General features: G+C 42.3%; 1 protein-coding gene across 5 annotated transcripts in view; it reads right to left on the reverse strand.

Moving 5' to 3' along the window:
• The window catches only part of LOC137369804 (focal adhesion kinase 1), a 717355-nt gene that overhangs the window by 61817 nt on the left and 633247 nt on the right, over positions 1-22291 (reverse strand). For all 5 annotated transcript variants that reach the window (XM_068031302.1, XM_068031301.1, XM_068031300.1 and 2 more), the window contains 3 exons: positions 12086-12172; positions 9588-9728; positions 7155-7286 (listed from right to left, as the gene is read on the reverse strand). In XM_068031302.1, the coding sequence (XP_067887403.1) occupies positions 7155-7286; positions 9588-9728; positions 12086-12172 (360 nt within the window). The remainder of the gene's footprint in view (positions 1-7154; positions 7287-9587; positions 9729-12085; positions 12173-22291) is intronic.

Below are 22291 nucleotides of genomic sequence, written 5' to 3' on the forward strand. Positions count from 1 at the left end.
GGTCAGATGTCCCAGAGTCAAATAGTTGGATGTCACTCGTAATCTCTCCAAGTGAGTTTGATGAACAGTCTGTGATGGGTAGGCATGCAAGGCAATTCATTTGCAGTAGGCGTCACACGGATCTTTTAGAAAAAAGGTGAAGCAACAGGTCTACTTGGATTTTTAAGTAGCAGTCTAACAGTGGAAACTTTCTTGAGATTTCAGGATCTCCCAAAAACACAAAAGGTAACAGAACTCACTCTTGAGGCAGAGATTCTTGAGGTTGGAGACAACAGCAATCTGCCACACCCGGAACACAAGGCTTCCTGTCGCCAAAGCAGTGCTCCTCCACAGAGTGTAGCAACTCCTCTTTTCCTGGGTCTTTTTTCTCTCTTCAGGCAGGTCAAAACCTCACCTCAACAAATGAAAAGGCAGTTGAAGCAGTGTTTGGCAAATATGGAAGAACAGCAGAAGTTCTGATGAAAGATTGTGAAACAAATCAGTTGAGGAGGTTTGCTTTCGTTACCTTTGAAAGTCCAGGAGATGCGAGAGATGCAGCCTGGGATATGAATGGGAAGCCTTTGGTCCTCCTAGAAGGTTTTGAGGAGGAATGCAAGGTTCACCCTTAAAAGGTGGACATGGTGAGTGGATTCAGGAGAAGGAACAGCGCTACCTTAAGAGGAATGTATCACCACCTAAAAGGACCCTACCTTTGAGGCCAACGCAAAGTGGAGAAATGGGGGGGAAGAGGAAGTGGTTCAATAGGAGCACCCTCATGTGAAAGGGACGGTTATGGCTCACCTCCATCTCACACAGAGATGATACCATCCAGAAGAATTGATAAAAGATCAAGAGAATCAGCTACCAGAGAGAGCTGATGAACCGGTGATACAAGCAACAATAATTAACCCAGATGACAGTGAAGACAGAGAACATGAGTCATCTGATAGTTCCACTCACACACAGGAAAGTGAGGAAGAACAACTGAAAGACTCAATACCCCAAACAAATGAAAGAAGAACACACTATGGCAGAGTTCTGAGAACCCTACAGCATTGCAGACCTGATGAATGATGTCAGAGACTTGGCGGGCAGGGGGAAAAACATAGTATAATGTACATAAGCTATTGCTGGGTAGATTAAGTATATAGACCTTAAGCATCATCACAGGATATGATGTCATGAGTCTGTACCTCATGCTGCTCAGAGTATTCAAGTAGATACCTTAATAAGACGACCTCTGTAAATAAACTCCTGTTACTTGGACTCAGCATCTACTTTTCTTATTCGATGCTAATAGCACACTGACAAGATAGCAGTTACCAATCCTCCTGTTGGTGGAAACAGTTTCTCGCTATCAACTCTATCAAACCCTCTCATAATTTTGAGCACCTCTATAAAATCTCCCCTTAATCTTCTCTGCTCTAAGGAGAACAATCCCAGCTTCTCTAGTTTCTCTCTCATCCCTGGTAACATTCTGGTATAAAAGCAAAATACTGCGGATGCTAGAAATCTGAAATAAAAACAAGAAATGCTGGAACCACTCAGCAGGTCTGGCAGCATCTGTGAAAAGAGAAGCAGAGGTAACGTTTCGGGTCAGTGACCCTTCTTCAGAACTGACAAATATTAGAAAAGTCACAGGTTATAAGTAGGTGAGGTGGGGGTGGGGCAAGAGATAACAAAGGAGAAGGTGTAAATTGGACCAGGCCACATAGCTGACCAAAAGGTCACGGAGCAAAGGCAAACAATATGTTAATGGTGTGTTGAAAGACAAAGCATTAGTACAGATTAGGTGTAAATACACTGAATATTGAACAGCAGCAAGTGCAAACCTGAAAAAAAACAGTGGGTAAGCAAACTGAACAAACTAAGATGAAATGAAATAAATGCAAAAAAAAAGATTGTAAAAAATGTAAAAAAGAATGTAAAAAAAAAGGAAGAAAAAATAACTAAAAATGAAAGTAAAATGGGGGGCTGTCATGCTCTGAAATTATTGAACTCAATGTTCAGTCCGGCAGGCTGTAGTGTGCCTAATCGGTAGATGCGATGCTGTTCCTCGAGCTTGCGTTGATGTTCACTGGAACACTGCAGCAATCCCAGGACAGAGATGTGAGCATGAGAGCAGGGGGGAGTGTTGAAATGGCAAGCAACCGGAAGCTCAGGGTCCTGCTTGTGGACTGAGCGGAGATGTTCCACAAAGCGGTCACCCAGTCTGCGCTTGGTCTCCCCAATGTAGAGGAGACCACACTGTGAGCAGCGAATACAGTATACTACATTGAAAGAAGTACAAGTAAATCACTGCTTCACCTGAAAGGAGTGTTTGGGGCCTGGGATAGTGAGGAGAGAGGAGGTAAATGGGCAGGTATTACACCTCCTGCGATTGCAGGGGAAGGTGCCATGGGACGGGGACGAGGTGGTGGGAGTAATGGAGGAGTAGACCAGAGTGTTGCGGAGGGAACGATCCCTTCGGAATGCTGACAGGGGAAGGGAGGGGAAGATGCGACTGGTAGTGGCATCACGCTGGAGGTGGCGGAAATGGCGGAGGATGATCCTTTGGATATGGAAGCTGATGGGGTGAAAAGTGAGGACAAGGGGAACCCTGTCACGGTTCTGGGAGGGAGGGGAAGGGGTGAGGGTAGAGGTGCGGGGAATGGGCCGGCCACGGTTGAGGGCCCTGTCAACCACAGTGGGGGGAAATTCTGGTATATCTCCTCTGAAAGGCCTTGATATCATTTTTAAAGTATGATGCCCAGAATTGAATGCTCTAGTTCAGACCTAACCAATGATTTAGAAACATATACGAGTCTTTATGTCTTTAAAGAAGGAGGTAGTATAAATTTATCTTGACCTCACCTCCCACCAAAACAGTTTCTCATTAGTTAAGTCCCATAATAAACAGCACCTTTTTAGTCATCATTCACCTAAATAAACATAGTACAATATTACAAGAGGTTGGTGACTGGCACTATTGGCAAAATTAGGTCGAATCAAGAACAAAAGTAGATCCACCATTCTATATGAATCTGTGAAATCTAAATGGGTTAGGGATTTATCTAACAGTTTCAACTGTCATGGGTTATATCAGAGACGTTAGCACTAACTTCACAAAAGAAAAAGCAACTAAATGCAAAAGTGCACAATTTTAATTTTTAAGAAGTTACGTTCTGTGTTATCTTTGGTGGCTGGTTGTCCCCAAGTTCTATTTGTCTGCCAAATTTTTATGTCAATCTGACTGAGAGTGATTGTGTGGCCTGCTCCAGGACCATCCCCTCCCACCCACCCATTCAGAGCCAAGCATCAACTCCAGTTTTTAAAATAACCTGTTGTTATTTGTATTGATTAATTTCTTTTGGTTCTCTTTCCCAATGTTACAAACAAATCAGAAATTTACAGCACAGGAGGAGGACATGTGGCCCATTGTCCCAACAACCCTGTGTGCAAGAAAAATGTCTCCTAACCTCTCTCTTCATTCTTTAGTTGATGATCTTAAATTGATGTCCTTTAGTTATTGACTCATTAAAAAGTGGAAATAGTTTTTCCCGATTTACTTAATCAAAATTTCTAACTTCAAACAACTCTAACAAATCTCACCCTTCTTCTAACGAAAAGAGCCCCAGTTTTTCTAAGTTCTCCTCAGAACTAAAGCCTCTAATTCCTGGTATCAGGTCTGTGAATTTCTTTTACACCATCTCCAGAACAGTGACATCCTTCCTAAAGTTAGGCACTCAAAAGCAGACACAATATACTAAGGGACACTGATCCTTTAACTCTGCTTTTCTCTCCACAGATGCTGCCAGACCTGCTGAGTATTTCCAGCATTTCTTGTTTTTATATACAATATTCGAAGTGTGGTGTAACTAAAGGCTTCAATAGGTTCAGAATTTCCCATTTGTTTTTGTACTCCAAATCCCTATTTTTAAAACCTAGGTTCTCCGTGCATGTTATTTTTTTTTTGTTTACAGCTTTATTAATCTATCATGGAACTTTTAAAGTTCAAACTTTCTCTGTTCCTCTACTCCATTTAGTGAATATGTCCTTTCCTTATCCTCCCTCCTAAAAGATGTCACCCCAAATTTTTCCACATTAAATTTCATCTGATATCTACCTGTCCAATCCACTATAACACAACTCCTGAACCCAAGAATCTTGGAAATGTTGTGGTCAGAAAGGGGTGACCTGATAGAGGTCTATAAGATACCAAAAGGGTTTGATAGGGTAGACGTAGAGAAAATGTTCCCACTTGTGGGGATTTACAAGATAGTCACTAATAAATCCAACAGGGAACTCATGAGAAACTTTGCCCAAAGAGTAGGATGCCCTATCACAAGTAATTGTTGAGGTAAATAGCATATATGCATTTAAGGGGAGGCTAGATAAATACATGAGGAAGAAAAGGATAAAAGGATATGCTGAGAGGGTTAGCTGAAAAGGGATGTGAGGAGGCTCATGTGGAACACGAGTCAGTAGGGACAAACTGGGCGAAACTGCCTTTTTCTGTTAAGAAAGCTCTATGCAACTATGTAAAATGGGTACAAAACATACCATATTGGTGGGTTAAGCAAGAAATGAACATTCAGTCTTTATTTAGCACAATGCTATGTCATTTCAGTAGCTTGTATCATTCTGATATTACTCTCCTGCCAATTTCAGAATGTTTGACTGTGCTTTTGTTTGCCAAAATAAAGTCCTTCAACTGCCTTTGGGTATGAAAGATTTGAAATACACAGTTCACTGGAAGTTCATTACAGTGCATGGGAAATATGGCAAAGTTGGGCATTGATCGTCAGTGTCAAAGGGATAATCTTGCTGTACTTGTTTTCAGGGACTATTTGAACAAAATGAAAAAAAAACTACCCCTTATAATAGAATTATAATGTTTTACTGCAAAGAGACTCCGTTAAGTACTGAATAAACATGAGAATTACTTCATTCAGCACAATTATCTCTAGAAACTTTCAGCTTTTACAGTTTCCTCAAAGAGAAGTGGAAAGGTCATGGACTCATTTACAGCAGAGGAGGCCATTCAGCCCATCAAGTCCATGTTGGCTCTCCGCAGAGCAATCCAGTCAGTCCCACTCCCCCGCTCAATCCCCATAGCCCTGCAAGTTTATTTCATCAAGTGCCCATCCAATTTCCTTTTGAAATCATTGATTGTATCCACTTGCACCACCCTCATGGGCAGCCAGTTCCAGGTCGTTACCATTCACTTTGTAAAAAAGTTCTTCCTAACATTCCCCCTGCATCTCTTTCCCAAAACCTTAAATCTGTGTCCCCTAGTCCTGTATCATCAGTTAATGGGAACAGTTTTCCCTTGTCTAACTTATCTATGTCTGTCATAATCTTGTACACCTCTATCAAATCTCCCCTCAATCGCCTTTGCTCCAGGGTCAACAAACCCAGCTTTTCAACCTAACCTTGTAACTAAAATCCCTCATCCCTGGAAGAATTCTGGGAAATCTTTTTTTTAATTCATTCATGGAAAGTGGACGTCACTGGCTATGCCAGCATTTATTGCCCATCCCTAACTGCCCTTGAGAAGGTGGTGGTGAGCTGCCTCCTTGAACTGCTGCAGTCCATGTGAGGTAGGTACACCCACAGTGCTGTTAGGAAGGGAGTTCCAGGATTTTGACCCAGCAACAGTGAAGGAACGGCGATATAGTTCCAAGTCAGGATGGTGTGTGACTTGGACAGGAACTTGCAGGTGGTGATGTTCCCATGCATTTGCTGCTCGTCCTTCGAGGTGGTAGAGGTCGCGGGTTTGGAAGGTGCTGTCTAAGGAGCCTTGGTGCATTGCTGCAGTGCATCTTGTAGATGGTACACACTGCTGCCACTGTGCGTCGGTGATGGAGGGAGTGAATGTTTGTGGATGGTGTGCCAATCAAGCGGGCTGCTTTGTCCTGGATGGTGTCCAGCTTCTTGAGTGTTGTTGGAGCTGCACCCATCCAGGCAAGTGGAGAGTATTCCATCACACTCCTGACTTGTGCCTTGTAGATGGTGGACAGGCTCTGGGGAGTCAGGAGGTGCGTTATTCGCTGCAGGATTCCTAGCCTCTGACCTGCTCTTGTAGCCACGGTATTTATATGGCTACTCCAATTCAGTTTCTGGTCAATGGTAGCCCCTAGGATGTTGATAGTGGGGGATTCAGCGATGGTAATGCCACTGAATGTCAAGGGGAGATGGTTCAGATTCTCTCTTGTTGGAGATGTCATTGCCTGGCACTTGTGTGGCGCAAATGTTACTTGCCACTTATCAGCCCAAGCCTGGATATTGTCCAGGTCTTGCTGCATTTCTACATGGACTGCTTCAGTATTTGAGGAGTCGCGAATGGTGCTGAACATTGTGCAATCATCAGCGAACATCCCCATTTCTGACCTTATGATTGAAGGAAAGTCACCCAATCCCTTCTGCCAAAATGCATTACCTGTCTGTATTAAACTCCGTCTGCCACTTGTCTGCCCATTCTGCTAGTCTATTTATGTCCTGTTGCAGTCAATTGGTATCATCCTCACTGTCTGCCACACCTCCAAGTTTGGTGTCATTGGCAAAATTTGAAACCTTACTCAATGTTTCAATATTCAAGTCAGTTACATACATCAACAAAAGCAGTGGTGCAAGCACTGACCCTTGGGGAACACCACTGTCTACCATCCACCAGTTTGAAAAACAACCATTTACCACGACTTGCTGTTTTCTGTCCTTAAGTCAATGTTTTATCCAAGCTGACACTGACCCTCCTATTCCAGGAGCCTCAATTTTGTTAACCAGCCTTTTAAATGGTACTTTGTCAAAGGCTTTCTTAAAATCTGTACAGACAACATAAATTGCTTTCCCTTCATCAACCTTCTCTGTTACATCATCAAAAAATTCACTAAGATTAGTCAAGCACGATCTGCCTTTTACATATCCATGCTGGCTCTCCTTAATTAACTCAAAACTCTCCAAATGCTTGTTGACCTTTTCCCTGATTATTGTTTTTAAAACCTTACCCACCACAGATGTTAAACTGACTGGCCTGTTGTTAATCGGAATGTCCTTTAAGCCTATTTTGAATGTAGATTCTATGCAGTTTCATGCTAACTGCTGCAAATTTCCCACATCAATCTATCTGATCTGATATAAAGTTACACAGTATATTTAGCTGAAGACTGAAAAATATAGCATGTAAAAGAGATTACCAAAAACTTCTCTTCTTGTTCAAGCCATCGCTGATCTTCCTCCATTTCCTGTTGCTGTCTTATTAACTGTTCTTCTATAACATTTGTTGGGAGCATCTGCCCCATTCCACGCATGTCCAAAGTGCCAGAATCCTAAAAATATAATTAAACGTTTAGGTGCCATGCCATATCAGTTCCAGAGCCACGAACCTACTCATGCAGTAAAAGATTACTTAAGATATTGACTGAAGCTTTACAGCATTGGTGCAAAATGTTGACAACAGTTGCATTTTGGTGCAATTTCCACCCCTTCCCAAATATGTAATGCAGCTGGAGCCAATATAACTTCAGATCCTACAACAAAAAGATCAGTAACATCCCTTTCTTTTATATTTACATGACATTTTCAAAATCTATTGCATCATCACCTGTAAAACAACAACAAAAAAATTGAAACTCGGCCCAAGCTGTAATAAAGTTAATAAAACTAATTACATACAGTTTGATAAGTGGGGAATTTAATACTGTAATCCAATCACAGCACTTGAGGTAATGATATCATCTGAGCTCAGATTTATTACTGCTTTACAATTCAATTAAAAATATCCAATACTTATTTTCTTGGACCATATTGCGAAGGATCCTAAACAAAGAACAAAGAACAGTACAGCACAGGAACAAGCCATTCGGACCTCCAAGCCTGCGCCGATTTTGATGCCTGCCTAAACTAAAACCTTCTGCACTTCCGGGGTCCGTATCCCTCTATTCCCATCCTATTCATGTATTTGTCAAGATGCCTCTTAAACGTCTCTATGGTACCTGCTTCCATCACCTCCCCCGGCAACAAGTTCCAGGCACTCACCACCCTCTGTGTAAAGAACTTGCCTCGCACATCCCCTCTAAACTTTGCCCCTCTCACCTTAACCCTACATCCCCTAGTAACTGACTCTTCCACCCTGGGAAAAAGCTTCTGACTATCCACTCTGTCCATGCCGCTTATAACTTTGTAAACCTCGATCATGTCACCCCTCCACCTCCGTCGTTCCAGTGAAAACAATCTGAGTTTATCCAACCTCTCCTCATAGCTAATGCCCTCCAGACCAGGCAACATCCTGGTAAACCTCCTCTGTACCCTCTCCAAAGCCTCCACGTCCTTCTGGTAGTGTGGCGACCAGAATTGCACACAATATTCTAAGTGTGGCCTAACTAAAGTTCTGTACAGCTGCAGCATGACTTGCCTATTTTTATACTCTATGCCCCGACCGATGAAGGCAAGCATGCCGTATGCCTTCTTGACTACCTTATCCACCTGCGTTGCCACTTTCAGTGACCTGTGGACCTGTACGCCCAGATCTCTCTGCCTGTCAATACTCCTAAGGGTTCTGCCATTTACTGTATAATTCCCACCTGCATTAGATCTTCCAAAATGCATTACCTCACATTTGTCCGAATTAAACTCCATCTGCCATTTCTCCGCCCAAGTCTCCAACCGATCTATATCCTGCTGTATCCTCTCACAATCCTCATCACTGTCCGCAACTCCACCAACCTTTGTGTCCGCAAACTTACTAATCTGACCAGCTACATTTTCCTCCAAATCATTTATATATACTACAAACAGCAAAGGTCCCAGCACTGATCCCTGTGGAACACCACTAGTCACACCCCTCCATTCAGAAAAGCATCCTTCCACTGATACCCTCTGTCTTCTATGACCGAGTCAGTTCTGTATCCATCTTGCCAGCTCACCTCTGATCCCATGTGACTTCACCTTTTGTATCGGTCTGCCATGAGGGACCTTGTCAAAGGCTTTACTGAAGTCCATATAGATAACATCCACTGCCCTTCCTTCATCAATCATCTTTGTCACTTCCTCAAAAAACTCAATCAAATTAGTGAGACACGACCTCCCCTTCACAAAACCATGCTGCCTCTCGCTAATAAGTCCATTTGTTTCCAAATGGGAGTAAATCCTGTCCCGAAGAATCCTCTCTAATAATTTCCCTACCACTGACGTAAGGCTCACCGGCCTATAATTTCCTGGATTATCCTTGCTACCCTTCTTAAACAAAGGAACAACATTGGCTATTCTCCAGTCCTCTGGGACCTCACCTGTAGCCAATGAGGATGCAAAGATTTCTGGCAAGGCCCCAGCAATTTCTTCCCTTGCCTCCCTCAGTATTCTGGGGTAGATCCCATCAGGCCCTGGGGACTTATCTACCTTAATGCTTTGCATTAAGTCTTTGGTTCTGTCAAATTCAAGAGATGTTTAGCTAGCATCTGGATTAGAATCGACTAATATTTTTTCAAACAGTCCACCATGACTTAATGTTTTTTTAAAGAAGTAAACATCAATAACCACTGCAATGTTCGAAGGAGAACTACAGTAAGCTATCAGTATTATTCCAATTAAGCTTCACTGCATTGGATATCTTGTTCACACAATTATATTACCTCCAGATTTTGTGGCCAAATTGGAATATCCTGAGGCCTATGGTGATTCCAGGAATCGTGAGCATCTAACACACTTGCCTGTGCAGTATATATACTTCCAGGCATGGATGAAATTCCATGTGAACCAGTATATCCAGAAACCTGTTAATAAACACAGTTGACTGGAATGATCTTCAGAACTACATCCACAGATTAGTTTAACTCACAAGTGTCAAGAGAACATGGAATTTTAAACAGTGAATTCTAGAATTTAATACTATAGTTATACATGTTTAGTTGGCTGCAATAAAATTACAATACAATTTTAAGTAGATTGAAGTAGATTATATAAAAAACGTACCCTTGGAACTCCTTAAAATTTTACGTTCTGAGCCAATTGTTTCTTTTCCTTAAGGGCTGGTATATAACACATTATATTTCCATTATGCTGGTAACACACTACAATACTTTCATTGTAATGAGTGGAAGTAGAAGTCTTTCTTTTAGGCACCCTTAATAAGTAAGGGACAATTAGTGCTGGAAAAAGATGCTTTTTTCCTTGGCATTCTGTGGAAATCATGTGTGAGAGTGTTCCTATGGCAATATACCATGACAACCAACATCAACAGAATGGCTATTATATACCATACTCTCAGTCTATGGTCTCTTAAGTGTTAGGTGCTACATTTGGGGAAATTTAGAATTCCATGTTATATTTATCTTTGCTGTAGACTAGGTTACGATACCAAAACTAATCCACTCAAAATATCAAACTTATCACCACTCTCACTGAATTTGGTCCTAGGTCAACTGAAGGGAAGTAACAATGTTAGAAAACAAGAAAGAGGAGCAGAAGTAGACCATATAATCCATCGAGCCTGCTCCACCATTCAATATGATCATGGCTGACCTTGGGCTTAAATTCCACTTTCCTGCTTGCTCCCCACATCCCTTGATTCCCTGCGAGGCCAAGGGCTGAATTTTATCAGTGCGCTGCGCTCCGCAGTGGCACGCTGTGAAGTTAGTGGCCTTCCGACACAGAGGTGCTGCCACAGAGCCCCCACTATATTACGTGCAGGGGCTCATTTAAATGGAGGGGGTGGAGCAGCTGCCCCCGATGCGATAGAGGGGGCAGTCACCATGTCCCCGGCAATGGCATCCGGCGCCACTGCGCAAGCGCCATTTTTAAAGCCCTTCATGAGAGATATGAATCTTTAAAGGGAAATTACCTTTTACATTTTTTAAATTAAAAATCAAAAGGAGGCCCTTTTCCAACCGCCCCCAATTGTTGTTTTATATGCCAAACTGATAGACATTTATTTTATTCCCACCCGTACAGAGTTCCGAAGGTGCGTGAATTGCAATCGGCGGTCGTAAAATCAGACGGCCGCTGGCAGCATGTAAGTTCATTTGCATTTTAAGTAACCTCATTTCCATATTTTAATAAGGGCTTTGCGGCAGGGGTGCCACAGCGAGGCCTCGTCGCTGTCGCTAACATCCGGTAGAGCCTTCTCTGTGCCGTGGGTTGTGGCGGGTTGCTCCCACAAACATTTTACGTGCCTCCGCACCACAATCCACTACGCCGAGGGGTTGGTAAAGTCCCGCCCCAAAAATCTATCTATCCCAGCCTTATATGTATTCAATGATGGAGCGTACACAACCCTCTGGAGTAGAGAATTCCAAAGATTCACAACCCTTTTAGTGTAGTAATTTCTCTTCATATCAGTCCTGAATGATCGGCCCCTTATCCTGAGACTGTGTCCCCCTGTTCTAGATTCCAGCGGAAACAATCTCTCAGCTTCTACCCTAGCAAGCCGTTTCAGAATCTTGTATGTCTCAATTAGATCACCTCTCATTCTTCTAATAGGCCCAATTTACTCAGCCTCTCATCATAGAACAACCCCCTCATCCCAGAGACCAATTTAGTAAATCTTCACTGCACTGCCTCCAGTGCAAGTATATCTTTTCTTAAATGTGGAGACCAAAACTGCACACAGTATTCTAGGTGCAGTCTCACCAAAGCCCCTGTACAATTTAGTGAGACTTTTTTATTCCTGTACTCCAATCTCCTTGCAATAAAGGCCTGCATGCCATTTGCCTTCCTTATAGCCTGCTGCACCTGCATGTTAACTTTCTGCGTTCCTTGTATGAGTACCCCCAAGTCTCTCTGAACATCCAACACTTACCAGTTCCACACCTTTTAAAAAATATTCTGCTTTTCTATTTTTACGACCAAATTAAACAACTTCACACTTCCCTACATTATACTCTATTTGCCATCTTGTTGCCCACTCACTTAACCTGTCTCTTTGTATCTCTTTGCAGCCTCTCTACGTCCACCCCGCAGCTTACCTTTCCACCAAGCTTTGTATCATCAGCAAATTTAGATACATTACTCTTAGTTATGACATCACCATGTGTTACCTAACGAAGGGGGACAAAATTTATAATTCAGTGTTATTTTATTCCAAATATTAATTAACTTACGTTTAAGACAAGGTACAGTGTCTGTTATTTACCTGATAATGATTGTGTTGTGCCATGTGTTGTGGACTTGGAAAAAAACCATCACTGGATCTTGGGCTTGGGTAGCCTGGTCTACTGGGCTATTGTAGAAAAAAAATGAACAGAAATACATTGTAAATATTATCCATTATTGCAGCTGAACATAAAGAGACAAGTACTTGTACTGTACAGATAATGGAAGAGGTCAGGTACATGATGAGTGCACTAAGTGTGAAAGAAAATTGGTTATTTTAGACAGCTGGAATATTCCATGTTTGGTCTATAAGGCTTGAGGTTAATTTGTGTAAATAACATCTCTACAACTTTAAGTAAGTTTGACTATTAGCTATTAAGCTAAATTTTCATCAGATGTAGTCAAAGCGGAGATGTGGCACTTGCAGGAAAACAGACACCATCCTCTGCAATTATTCAGTGTAGTGGTGGGCAAATTTAATCCCGTTTAACGCAGTAATAATTGTTCACTCAAACTGGAGACCAGTGACGAGGGTCAAAAAGGATAATTTTCCAACTGTGCTGCCTTTAGTCTGTTTATCTGCTGAAGCAAACACAGGCTAACAAGAAAGGAATGCAGTCTGTTTAAAGTAATTTTATTAAAACATACATACATTTAGAAGGTATGTATTTTAAAGTATCATGCAAGGTATTGAATGGTTTCTTTCGGCATGCTAAAATATCATTGACTACTGAGATAGCCTAAACATCTCCTTCAAAGGAGCCTATATTTTAATAATATAAAGCCAAAAACAGTGGTTTTTCCAAAGAATTGGATTCTCACCTACCCATGTTTTAATTGCTGCAGTGGTGTTAAGTAGTTTTATCCACAATATTTTGGCTGTCTATTTAACATACAACATTAACTTGCATTTATATAGTATTTTCAATGCATCAGTATGTCCCAAGCAACTTGACAAAGGCATAAGTAACAAACATGAACAGCAAGACTAAGCACGAGAGATTAGGAGAGGTGATCAAAAAGTTGGTCAAAGATGAGTGTTTTAAAGAAGTAGAGGAAGAGGGGTTTCGGTGAGGAATTACAAAGTATGGGGCCAAGGCAGCTGGAAGCATGGGTAGGCAAAGGAAGGAAAGGATGCACAAGAGGGCAGAACCTGAGGAGAAGAGACTTCTGGCAGGCATGGGAGGGTGTGGGAGGGGATGGGCTATGGCCTGGTAGAGGTTACAGAAATAGGGAGGAACTAGGCCAGCTAGACATTTAAACATGAGAAATTCTAAATTGGAGGTGTTGGAGGACGGTGAGCAAATGTTGGTCAGCAAGAACGGGAGTGACAGGTGATAAAAACTTGGGGCCAGACTTTGTGTAGGAGGCGGGGCTCCCGGCGCCAGGCCGAAAAGGTGGGGTACCCAGCCTTTGCATGCTGGCGGCCCCCACAGAGCAATCCTCTGGTGTTTTTCAATTAAAGATTCACGAGCTGGGATCCCTGTCCCTTTACAGAAGGGGATCCCGCCACCATGAACTGCCAGCCAGAGGGAAGATCTTTGTACTCACTTGATGTAAATTAAAAATAATTAAAGGTCCAATTCGGCAATTTAATTTGACTGAATTCAGTGTCAAATGTTCACTTAGAGTCATAGAGTTATACAGCACAGAAACAGGCCCTTCGGCCCATTGTATCCGTGCTGGCCAATCACTTAGCCTAATCCCATTTTCCAGCACTTGATCCGTAGCCTTGTATGATATGGCGTTTCAAGTGCTCATCTAAATACTTCTTAAAATGTTGAGGGTTCCTGCCTCTACCACCCACTCTGGCAGTGCGTTCCAGATGCCAACCACCCTCTGGGTGAAATTTATTTTCCTCAAATCCCCTCTGAACCTCCTGCCCCTTACCTTAAATCTATGCCCCCTGGTTATTGACACCTCTGCTAAGGGAAAACGTTTCTTCCTATCTACCCTATCTATGCCTCTCATAATTCTGTATACCTCAATCAGGTCCCCCCTCAGCCTTCTCTGCTCTAAGGAAAACAACCCTAGCCTATCCAGTCTCCCTTCATAGCTGAAATGCTCCAGCCCAGGCAACATCCTGGTGAATCTCCTCTGCACCCTCTTCAGTGCAATCACATCCTTCCGATAGTGCAACTTGTAACTATCCTTCCTCTATATTAACTTGCATGTGAGAATTGCTTCAAATATGCTGCCTGAAGTTTGTTCCTGGAGAAAGGGGATAATTGGATGGAATGCAGTTCCCAGTTAAGCCAAACATTCTTTTCTTATTTTAATGTTTCCATTATAAATGTCCACATGCTTATGTATACATGTTAGATAATAATTACACCCTCCACCAATGGAGGTTTCTGCAGCAACAATACTGGCAGAAGATTGTAATAACAAAATGTAAAATATACTCAGCCATTCTCCACTATAAATGTGGACACAGGAATTTTAAATGCTGCAAGGCAAAAGAAAATGTGTGCAGACTTACGATTTTTAATATAGTAATCAATATTCCACACTAGTTGCGTTAAAATAATTATACCTTTCTGCTACTTCTGTGTCAGCACACACACCAACTTTCACTTTGGAAATATATCTGTATTGAAAACTCGACTAGATTTGCCATGGCAATGCCCAGGAAGATTTATGAATTTGGCTAGACAAAAACATTAAATTAATCTATAAAATAACAATTGAAAAAAGTACAACATAATCAAGACCGCAGACTTATAAAGGAAGAAAAGGGTTTAAATGAAGACTAGCGCTTTTTGTACACTTGGTTGAAGCAAAGAGTAGGGGATAGCAGCTAGGCCCAAAGGTACAGAGGTGTGATTAGGTTACAGGCTAGATCCAAACCCCAACACAAGCCGGCAGAAGGCTGGTCAGAGATGACTTCAGATCTGTTTTTTTTATAACATAACCAAATTTAACTTGGTTGTTATGGCTTAGATAATTAGGTTTCAGACAAGGCTTACATTGTTTCTGGAAAGAGAAACTGTGACCAATGTGGAAATCACCTGACCAGATAAAGTCACCTGTTGAGGTAGAAAGTCTCCTGCTACCTCCATGGTTAATAAATGAGGTGCAGAGATATTTTATGATATAGCTTTGAACTGAATTGCAAAATGGTGCCCCCGAGTACCTTAGCCATGATAACTAATCATCCTTTTTGTTTGAGGCCAAATGCTGAATGATGGCAGGCTACTTGACAAATGGAGTACATCAAAGCAGAATCCATCCTGTCTTCACCGGACATCCATAAATGCCTACTTTCCTGGAATGGCTGGACATCAATCTCAGGGTCAAAAATGTCTCTGAACGGACAGGGGGCATTCTGAATGGGGAGGGTGAACAGCCAGAGGTTGTGGTACACATCGGTACCAACGACATAGGCAGGAAGAGTGATGAGGTCCTGCAGGGGGAGTTTAGGGAGTTAGGTAGAAAGTTAAAAGACAGGACCTCTAGGGTTGTAATCTCGGGATTACTCCCTGTGCCACGTGCCAGTAAGGCTAGAAATAGGAAGATAGTGCAGCTAAACATGTGGCTGAACAGCTGGTGTAGAAGGGAGGGTTTCAGATATCTGGACCATTGGGATCTCTTCAGGGACAGATGGGACCTGTACAAGAAGGACGGGTTGCATCTAAACTGGAGGGGCACAAATATCCTGGCTACGAGGTTTGCTAGCGTCACTCGGGAGGGTTTAAACTAGTGGGGCAGGGGGGTGGGAACCAGAGCAGTAGGACAGCAAGTGAAATAAATGAGGGGGAACTAGTAAATAAGGCCAGTAAGACTAAGAGGAAGAGCAGGCAGGGAGATGTTGCGGAGCACAGCGGGACTGATGGTCTGATGTGCATTTGTTTCAATGCGAGAAGTATAACAGGTAAGGCAGATGAACTTAGAGCTTGGATTAGTACTTGAAACTATGATGTTGTTGCTATTACAGAGACTTGGTTGAGGGAAGGACAGGATTGGCAGCTAAATGTTCCAGGATTTAGAAGCTTCAGGCGGGATAAAGGGGGATGTAAAAGGGGTGGGGGAGTTGCATTACTGGTTAAGGAGAATATCACAGCTGTACTGCAGGAGGACACCTCGGAGGGGTCATGCAGCGAGGCAATATGGGTGGAGCTCAGGAATAGGAAGGGTGCAATCACGATGTTGGGGGTTTACTACAGGCCTCCCAACAGCCAGCGGGAGGTAGAGGAGCAGATATGTAGACAGATTTTGGAAAGATGTAAAGGTAACAGGGTTGTAGAGGTGGGTGATTTTAACTTCCCCTATATTGACTGGGACTCACTTAGTGCTAGGTACTTGGATGGGGCAGAATTTGTAAGGAGCATCCAGGAGGGCTTCTTGAAACAATACGTAGATAGTCCAACTAGGGATGGGGCCGTACTGGACCTGGTATTGGGGAATGAGCCCGGCCAGGTGGTCGAAGTTTCAGTAGGGGAGCATTTCGGGAACAGTGACCATAATTCCATAAGTTTTAAGGTACTTGTGGATAAGGATAAGAGTAGTCCTCGGGTGAAGGTGCTAAATTGGGGGAAGGCTAATTATAACAATATTAGGCAGGAACTGAAGAATTTAGATTGGGGGTGGCTGTTTGAGGTTAAATCAACATCTGACATGTGGCAGTCTTTCAAACGTTAGCTGATTAGAATCCAGGACCAGCATGTTCCTGTGAGGAAGAAGGATATGTTTGGCAAGTTTCGGGAACCTTGGATAACGCGGGATATTGTGAGCCTAGTCAAAAAGAAAAAGGAAGCATTCGTAAGGGCTGGAAGGCAAGGAACAGACGAATCTCTTGAGGAATATAAAGACAGTAGGAAGGAACTTAAGCAAGGAGTCAGGAGGGCTAAAAGGGGTTATGAGAAGTCATTGGCAAACAGGATTAAGGAAATTCCCAAGGCTTTTTATACATATGTAAAGAGCAAGAGGGTAACCAGGGAAAGGGTTGGCCCACTCAAGGACAGAGAAGGGAATCTATGTGTGGAGCCAGAGGAAATGGGCGAGGTACTAAATGAGTACTTTGCATCAGTATTCACCAAGGAGAAGGACTTGGTGGATGATGAGCCGAGGGAAGGGAGTGTAGATAGTCTCAGTCATCTCATTATCAAAAAGGAGGAGGTGTTGGGTGTCTTGCAAAGCATTAAGGTAGATAAGTCCCCAGGGCCTGATGGGATCTACCCCAGAATACTGAGGGAGGCAAGGAAAGAAATTGCTGGGGCCTTGACAGAAATCTTTGCATCCTCATTGGCTACAGGTGAGGTCCCAGAGGATTGGAGAATAGCCAATGTTGTTCCTTTGTTTAAGAAGGGTAGCAAGGATAATCCAGGAAATTATAGGCCGGTGAGCCTTACGTCAGTGGTAGGGAAATTATTAGAGAGGATTCTTCGGGACAGGATTTACTACCATTTGGGAACAAATGGACGTATTAGCGAGAGACAGCATGGTTTTGTCTCCCTAATTAGATTGAGTTTTTTGAGGAAGTGACGAAGATGATTGATGAAGGAAGGGCAGTGGATGTTATTTATATGGACTTCAGTAAAGCCTTTGACAAGGTCCGTCATGGCAGACTGATACAAAAGGTGAAGTCACATGGGATCAGAGGTGAGCTGGCAAGATGGATACAGAACTGGCTCAGTTATAGAAGACAGAGGGTAGCAGTGGAAGGGTGCTTTTCTGAATGGAGGGATGTGACTAGTGGTGTTCTGCAGGGATCAGTGCTGGGACCTTTGCTGTTTGTAGTATATATAAATGATTTGGAGGAAAATGTAGTTGGTCTGATCAGTAAGTTTGCGGACAACATAAAGGTTGGTGGAGTTGCGGACAGTGATGAGGATTGTGAGAGGATACAGCAGGATATAGATCGGTTGGAGACTTGGGCGGAGAAATGGCAGATGGAGTTTAATCCTGACAAATGTGAGGTAATGTATTTTGGAAGGTCTAATGCAGGTGGGAAGTATACAGTTAATGGCAGAACCCTTAGGAGTATTGACAGGCAGAGAGATCTGGGCGTACAGGTCCACAGGTCACTGAAAGTGGCAACGCAGGTGGATAAGGTAATCAAGAAGACAGACGGCATGCTTGCCTTCATCGGTCAGGGCATAGAGTATAAAAATTGGCAAGTCATGCTGCAGCTGTACAGAACTTTAGTTCGGCCAGACTTAGAATATTGCGTGCAATTCTGGTCGCCACACTACCAGATGGACGTGCACACTACCAGATGGACGTGGAGGCTTTGGAGAGGGTACAGAAGAGGTTTACCAGGATGTTGCCTGGTCTGGTGGGCATTAGCTATGAGAAGAGGTTGGATAAACTCGGATTGTTTTCACTGGAACGACGGAGGTGGAGGGGCGACATGATAGAGGTTTACAAAGTTATAAGCGGCATGGACAGAGTGGATAGTCAGAAGCTTTTTCCCAGGGTGGAAGAGTCAGTTACTAGGGGACATAGGTTTAAGATGAGAGGGTCAAAGTTTAGAGGGGATGTGCGAGGCACGTTCTTTACACAGAGGGTGGTGAGTGCCTGGAACTTGTTGCCGGGGGAGGTGGTGGAAGCAGGTACCATAGAGACGTTTAAGAGGCATCTTGACAAATACATGAATAGGATGGGAATAGAGGGATATGGACCCCGGAAGTGCAGAAGGTTTTAGTTTAGGCAGGCATCAAGATCGGCGCAGGCTTGGAGGGCCGAATGGCCTGTTCCTGTGCTGTACTGTTCTTTGTTCCTGTTCTTTGTTCTATGACTCTATAGAGAAGTAGGAGCACTTTGGTTGATTTCCACCCTTCCCCCCCTCCTAAATGAAGAGCCGATGAAATCAATTCCAACACCAAAATCACCTCTCCATCTATGATCAGTTAATTCAGCATAGACCAGAACCACTCCCCACCAACTGACTTTAGCAGGCAAAAGGACAAACACTAATGCTTGCCGATAACAGGAAGTACAGGCTGAATGCACTGCTTAAAAAGAGTTCAAGAATATAAGACAACAAATACTAATTGAAGTTCAGAAAAGTAGATTTTGGTGTTCAATATTTGCCTTAAATCTTCTCATGTTCTCTCATTCATTTCTGTAGCTTTCAGATAAAATGTTTGCTGCTACAATAAATTAACTGCTGCCAGTATCTGAATCATATGTAGAGAAAGAAACTCCATTATACCGTATATATTATACACATGCACCACACATGTCGGCTTGGCAATTTTACATTCCTTAAATAACTTTCGTGCTGGTGGAAAAAAAAATTAGCAAGCTGCACACATGCACCAATTCAAGAGAAAAATTACTGCCATCAGTTTCATAGGATCAGAAAGTAGGAAGGAGTGATGAAAGATACATGGATGCACAAAAAGACAAGCAATTGAAAGAAAAGGAAAGTTACAGATGTTACAACAGGTGCTCCATGAAAGGGAGAGCCATAATGGACATGCCAGGTTAGACTGAATACTTAGGTCATCCACTGCATCCAGGAAGAAATAATAGTGGCATGGATGTTACTCAAAGAAACTGGTAGTTTTCAGAAGATTTTTTTCTCATAAAAAAGAATTGGCTGCATTATCACAACTGAGAAATATGTAAGTACCAAGAAGTGGGTTTATGAATTTTCTCTGAAGCAACCTCACACCTATTGGAGTGTGTAAAATTTGGAACTCGTCAAAATGAAGGATACAACTGTCATTCATTTTGGGCACTCCCAGGTTATGTGTACGACAATTAACAGCGGAGTGATGTTTTTTCCTTTTTTGATTCATTCACAGGATATGGATGTCAATGGCAAGGCCCGCATTTATTGCCCATCCCTAATTGCGCTTGAGGTGGTGTTGGTGAGCCGCCTTCTTGAGCTGCTGCAGTCTGTGTGGCGAAGGTACTCCCACAGGGCTGTTAGTTGGGAAGTGGATATTGTTAATGCTGCAAGAGCGTGCCTTATCACCAGCTTCAGAATAGTGCAACATTTTACAATTTCCCACATCGGTTGTGCTATGACTTGCCAATTTATTGTCAAATAAGGGCAGTTACCTAGCTATGCTCACCAGGAAAAAGTTTGTTCCATATACAGCACTTAGTCTACAGACGTGGAGATATACATCTCATCAATCTGGACTGGATATGAATCCAGATCTTAGAAATGAAAGGCTAGTGTCGACCTCACTACACCACCCAGTCATTCCCAAAACATCTACGTTTTGAATGTAGAACCAAGTATAGCAAAAAAAGGGTGTCCTGATGGCATTGTGCCACAGAGTGGTAGCAAATGAGTTTGCACACACAATTTCCCCACATAATGGTCTTCTGATCTCAGTTCACCATTGTGGAGATATACAGAGGTGAAGTGTTTCTCTGTAGAAAGTATGGAGGGAAGATTGTTTTCATGTACCCTTGTGACATCTGGGCAGAAAGAGAAATGAATAAAAATGGTGACTTTTCAATTAAATATGTCATTGAAATGGAAAGGATTGTAGTTAAAGTGCATTACTCCTACCCAGTATATACATCAGATGTAGAAGTTAAAATGCATCATCAATTTATAACACTATTTGATTCATTTATGTCCATCAGTAGCTACATGACAATGTGTGTGTTGGTGTTTTCTCCCTTTGCATAGTGAATCCTAACCATTGCTTCTCCCTTGTCTCTTCTCCATTCTCCAGGCATCAGTTGTCGCTGCAGATTTATGTTCAGCCTGTCAGAATAAAGTGGAAGCAGACGAGCACTCTGTCGGTATGCTGAAGGGGGCAGAGAAGGCCTGCGCCGAGGCTGCATAGGAAAAAGCCTGTCAGAAGTAGACGCAGTGAATGGATGCTCATAAGTTTTTGATGGCTGTTCTAGACATAAACACAACTTGATGTTGCGCTGGGAGAACTCAGGAAAAGACAGACTGTCCAAGCTAAGACTGTGTTGCAAAGGTGGCCAACGGGCTGGCTGCAGACAGACACATAAAGCAGATTAAAGCAGAAAAGCAGCATGAATCAGTGCAACAAAAATGTGAGACTATTATGATCATTATGGATGACCAATAGACACGCAAACCAAAATCGAAGACATGCTACATGAAAAGCATAGACAGCAAACTCAATTTTATGCTGTAATTTAAATAAAAATTGTGTTTTACAAATACAATTTCAAAAGATAAACATTAGATATTTCTAGAAGAGAAGGGATTTAAAGTACCACCTTCTTTTATCCTAACGATAAAACGTTAACATTTTCAGTCCATACTATTAACAAATCACAAATGCAGAAAAAGTGGAGTCATTTGATATACAGCCCACTGAAAGGCAAGTTATTTCATAGCACAAGAGTTGTAATAAATTAAATTAGCTTTGTCGAATAAAAGGATCAGTAGAAATACAAAATGTTGTTGATAGAGAGATGTTTGATGATATATTCTGAACTTACTTTGTACCTTCACATACTGGTCAGTTTTGAGATATATATTTCAAATAAATGCTTTGGATGGACTATAATTAGACAATGTAAATAAACTTCAAAGGCTAAGTCCTGTCATTGTGGTAGCGTCTCAAAATTTCGGTGTATAAAAGGTAATATCTAGCCTACTTGTTTTGAATTGGGTTCTTTGGCAGATAACGCATAGCCATGATAACAAGACACTGCATAATTCAAAAGCAATCTATACTACGTCATCCACCAAATAGCATAATTTCTGCCAATCTTAGAATGTGAAGCAGATATACATATTTAAATTGATGTATATACGTAATATGACTGTGAACATAAAAAGGGTGGAAAATCAGAACGTTTAGTCTTTAGCAATGAATTTAAAAATTAACAGCAAAACATTTTAGTATTATCAATTAAATCACATAAGCATGTGCAGTGATGGTAGTACTTTAACAGAAGTTCACAAGAACCTACTCAAGTCTGTACTCTTTATTCACTGAGCCAGTGTATGTAACACTGTTACAAGAGTATCTAAGGGTGTATTCACACACCATCTTTAATATCTGAAATTAAAAATCATGTGTAAATAGTGCTAATGGCATGACATTCTTCTGCCCCTGCATCAGCTCATTTGCTCTGAAACCCATCATCAATGCTTTTGCTACTTCTAGATTTGACTATTCCTATGCTTTCTTGGCCGGCCTCCCATCTACCATCCTACATAAACCTGAGCTCATCCAAAACTCTGCCACCAGTATCCTAACTCGCACCAAGTTTTGTTTACCCTTCACCCTTATGCTCGCTGACCTACAGTGACTCTGGGTCCTTAACAGCTCGATTTTAAAATTAT

This window comes from Heterodontus francisci, chromosome 5 (genome assembly GCF_036365525.1).
Source record: "Heterodontus francisci isolate sHetFra1 chromosome 5, sHetFra1.hap1, whole genome shotgun sequence".
Classification (NCBI taxonomy): Eukaryota; Metazoa; Chordata; class Chondrichthyes; order Heterodontiformes; family Heterodontidae; genus Heterodontus; species Heterodontus francisci.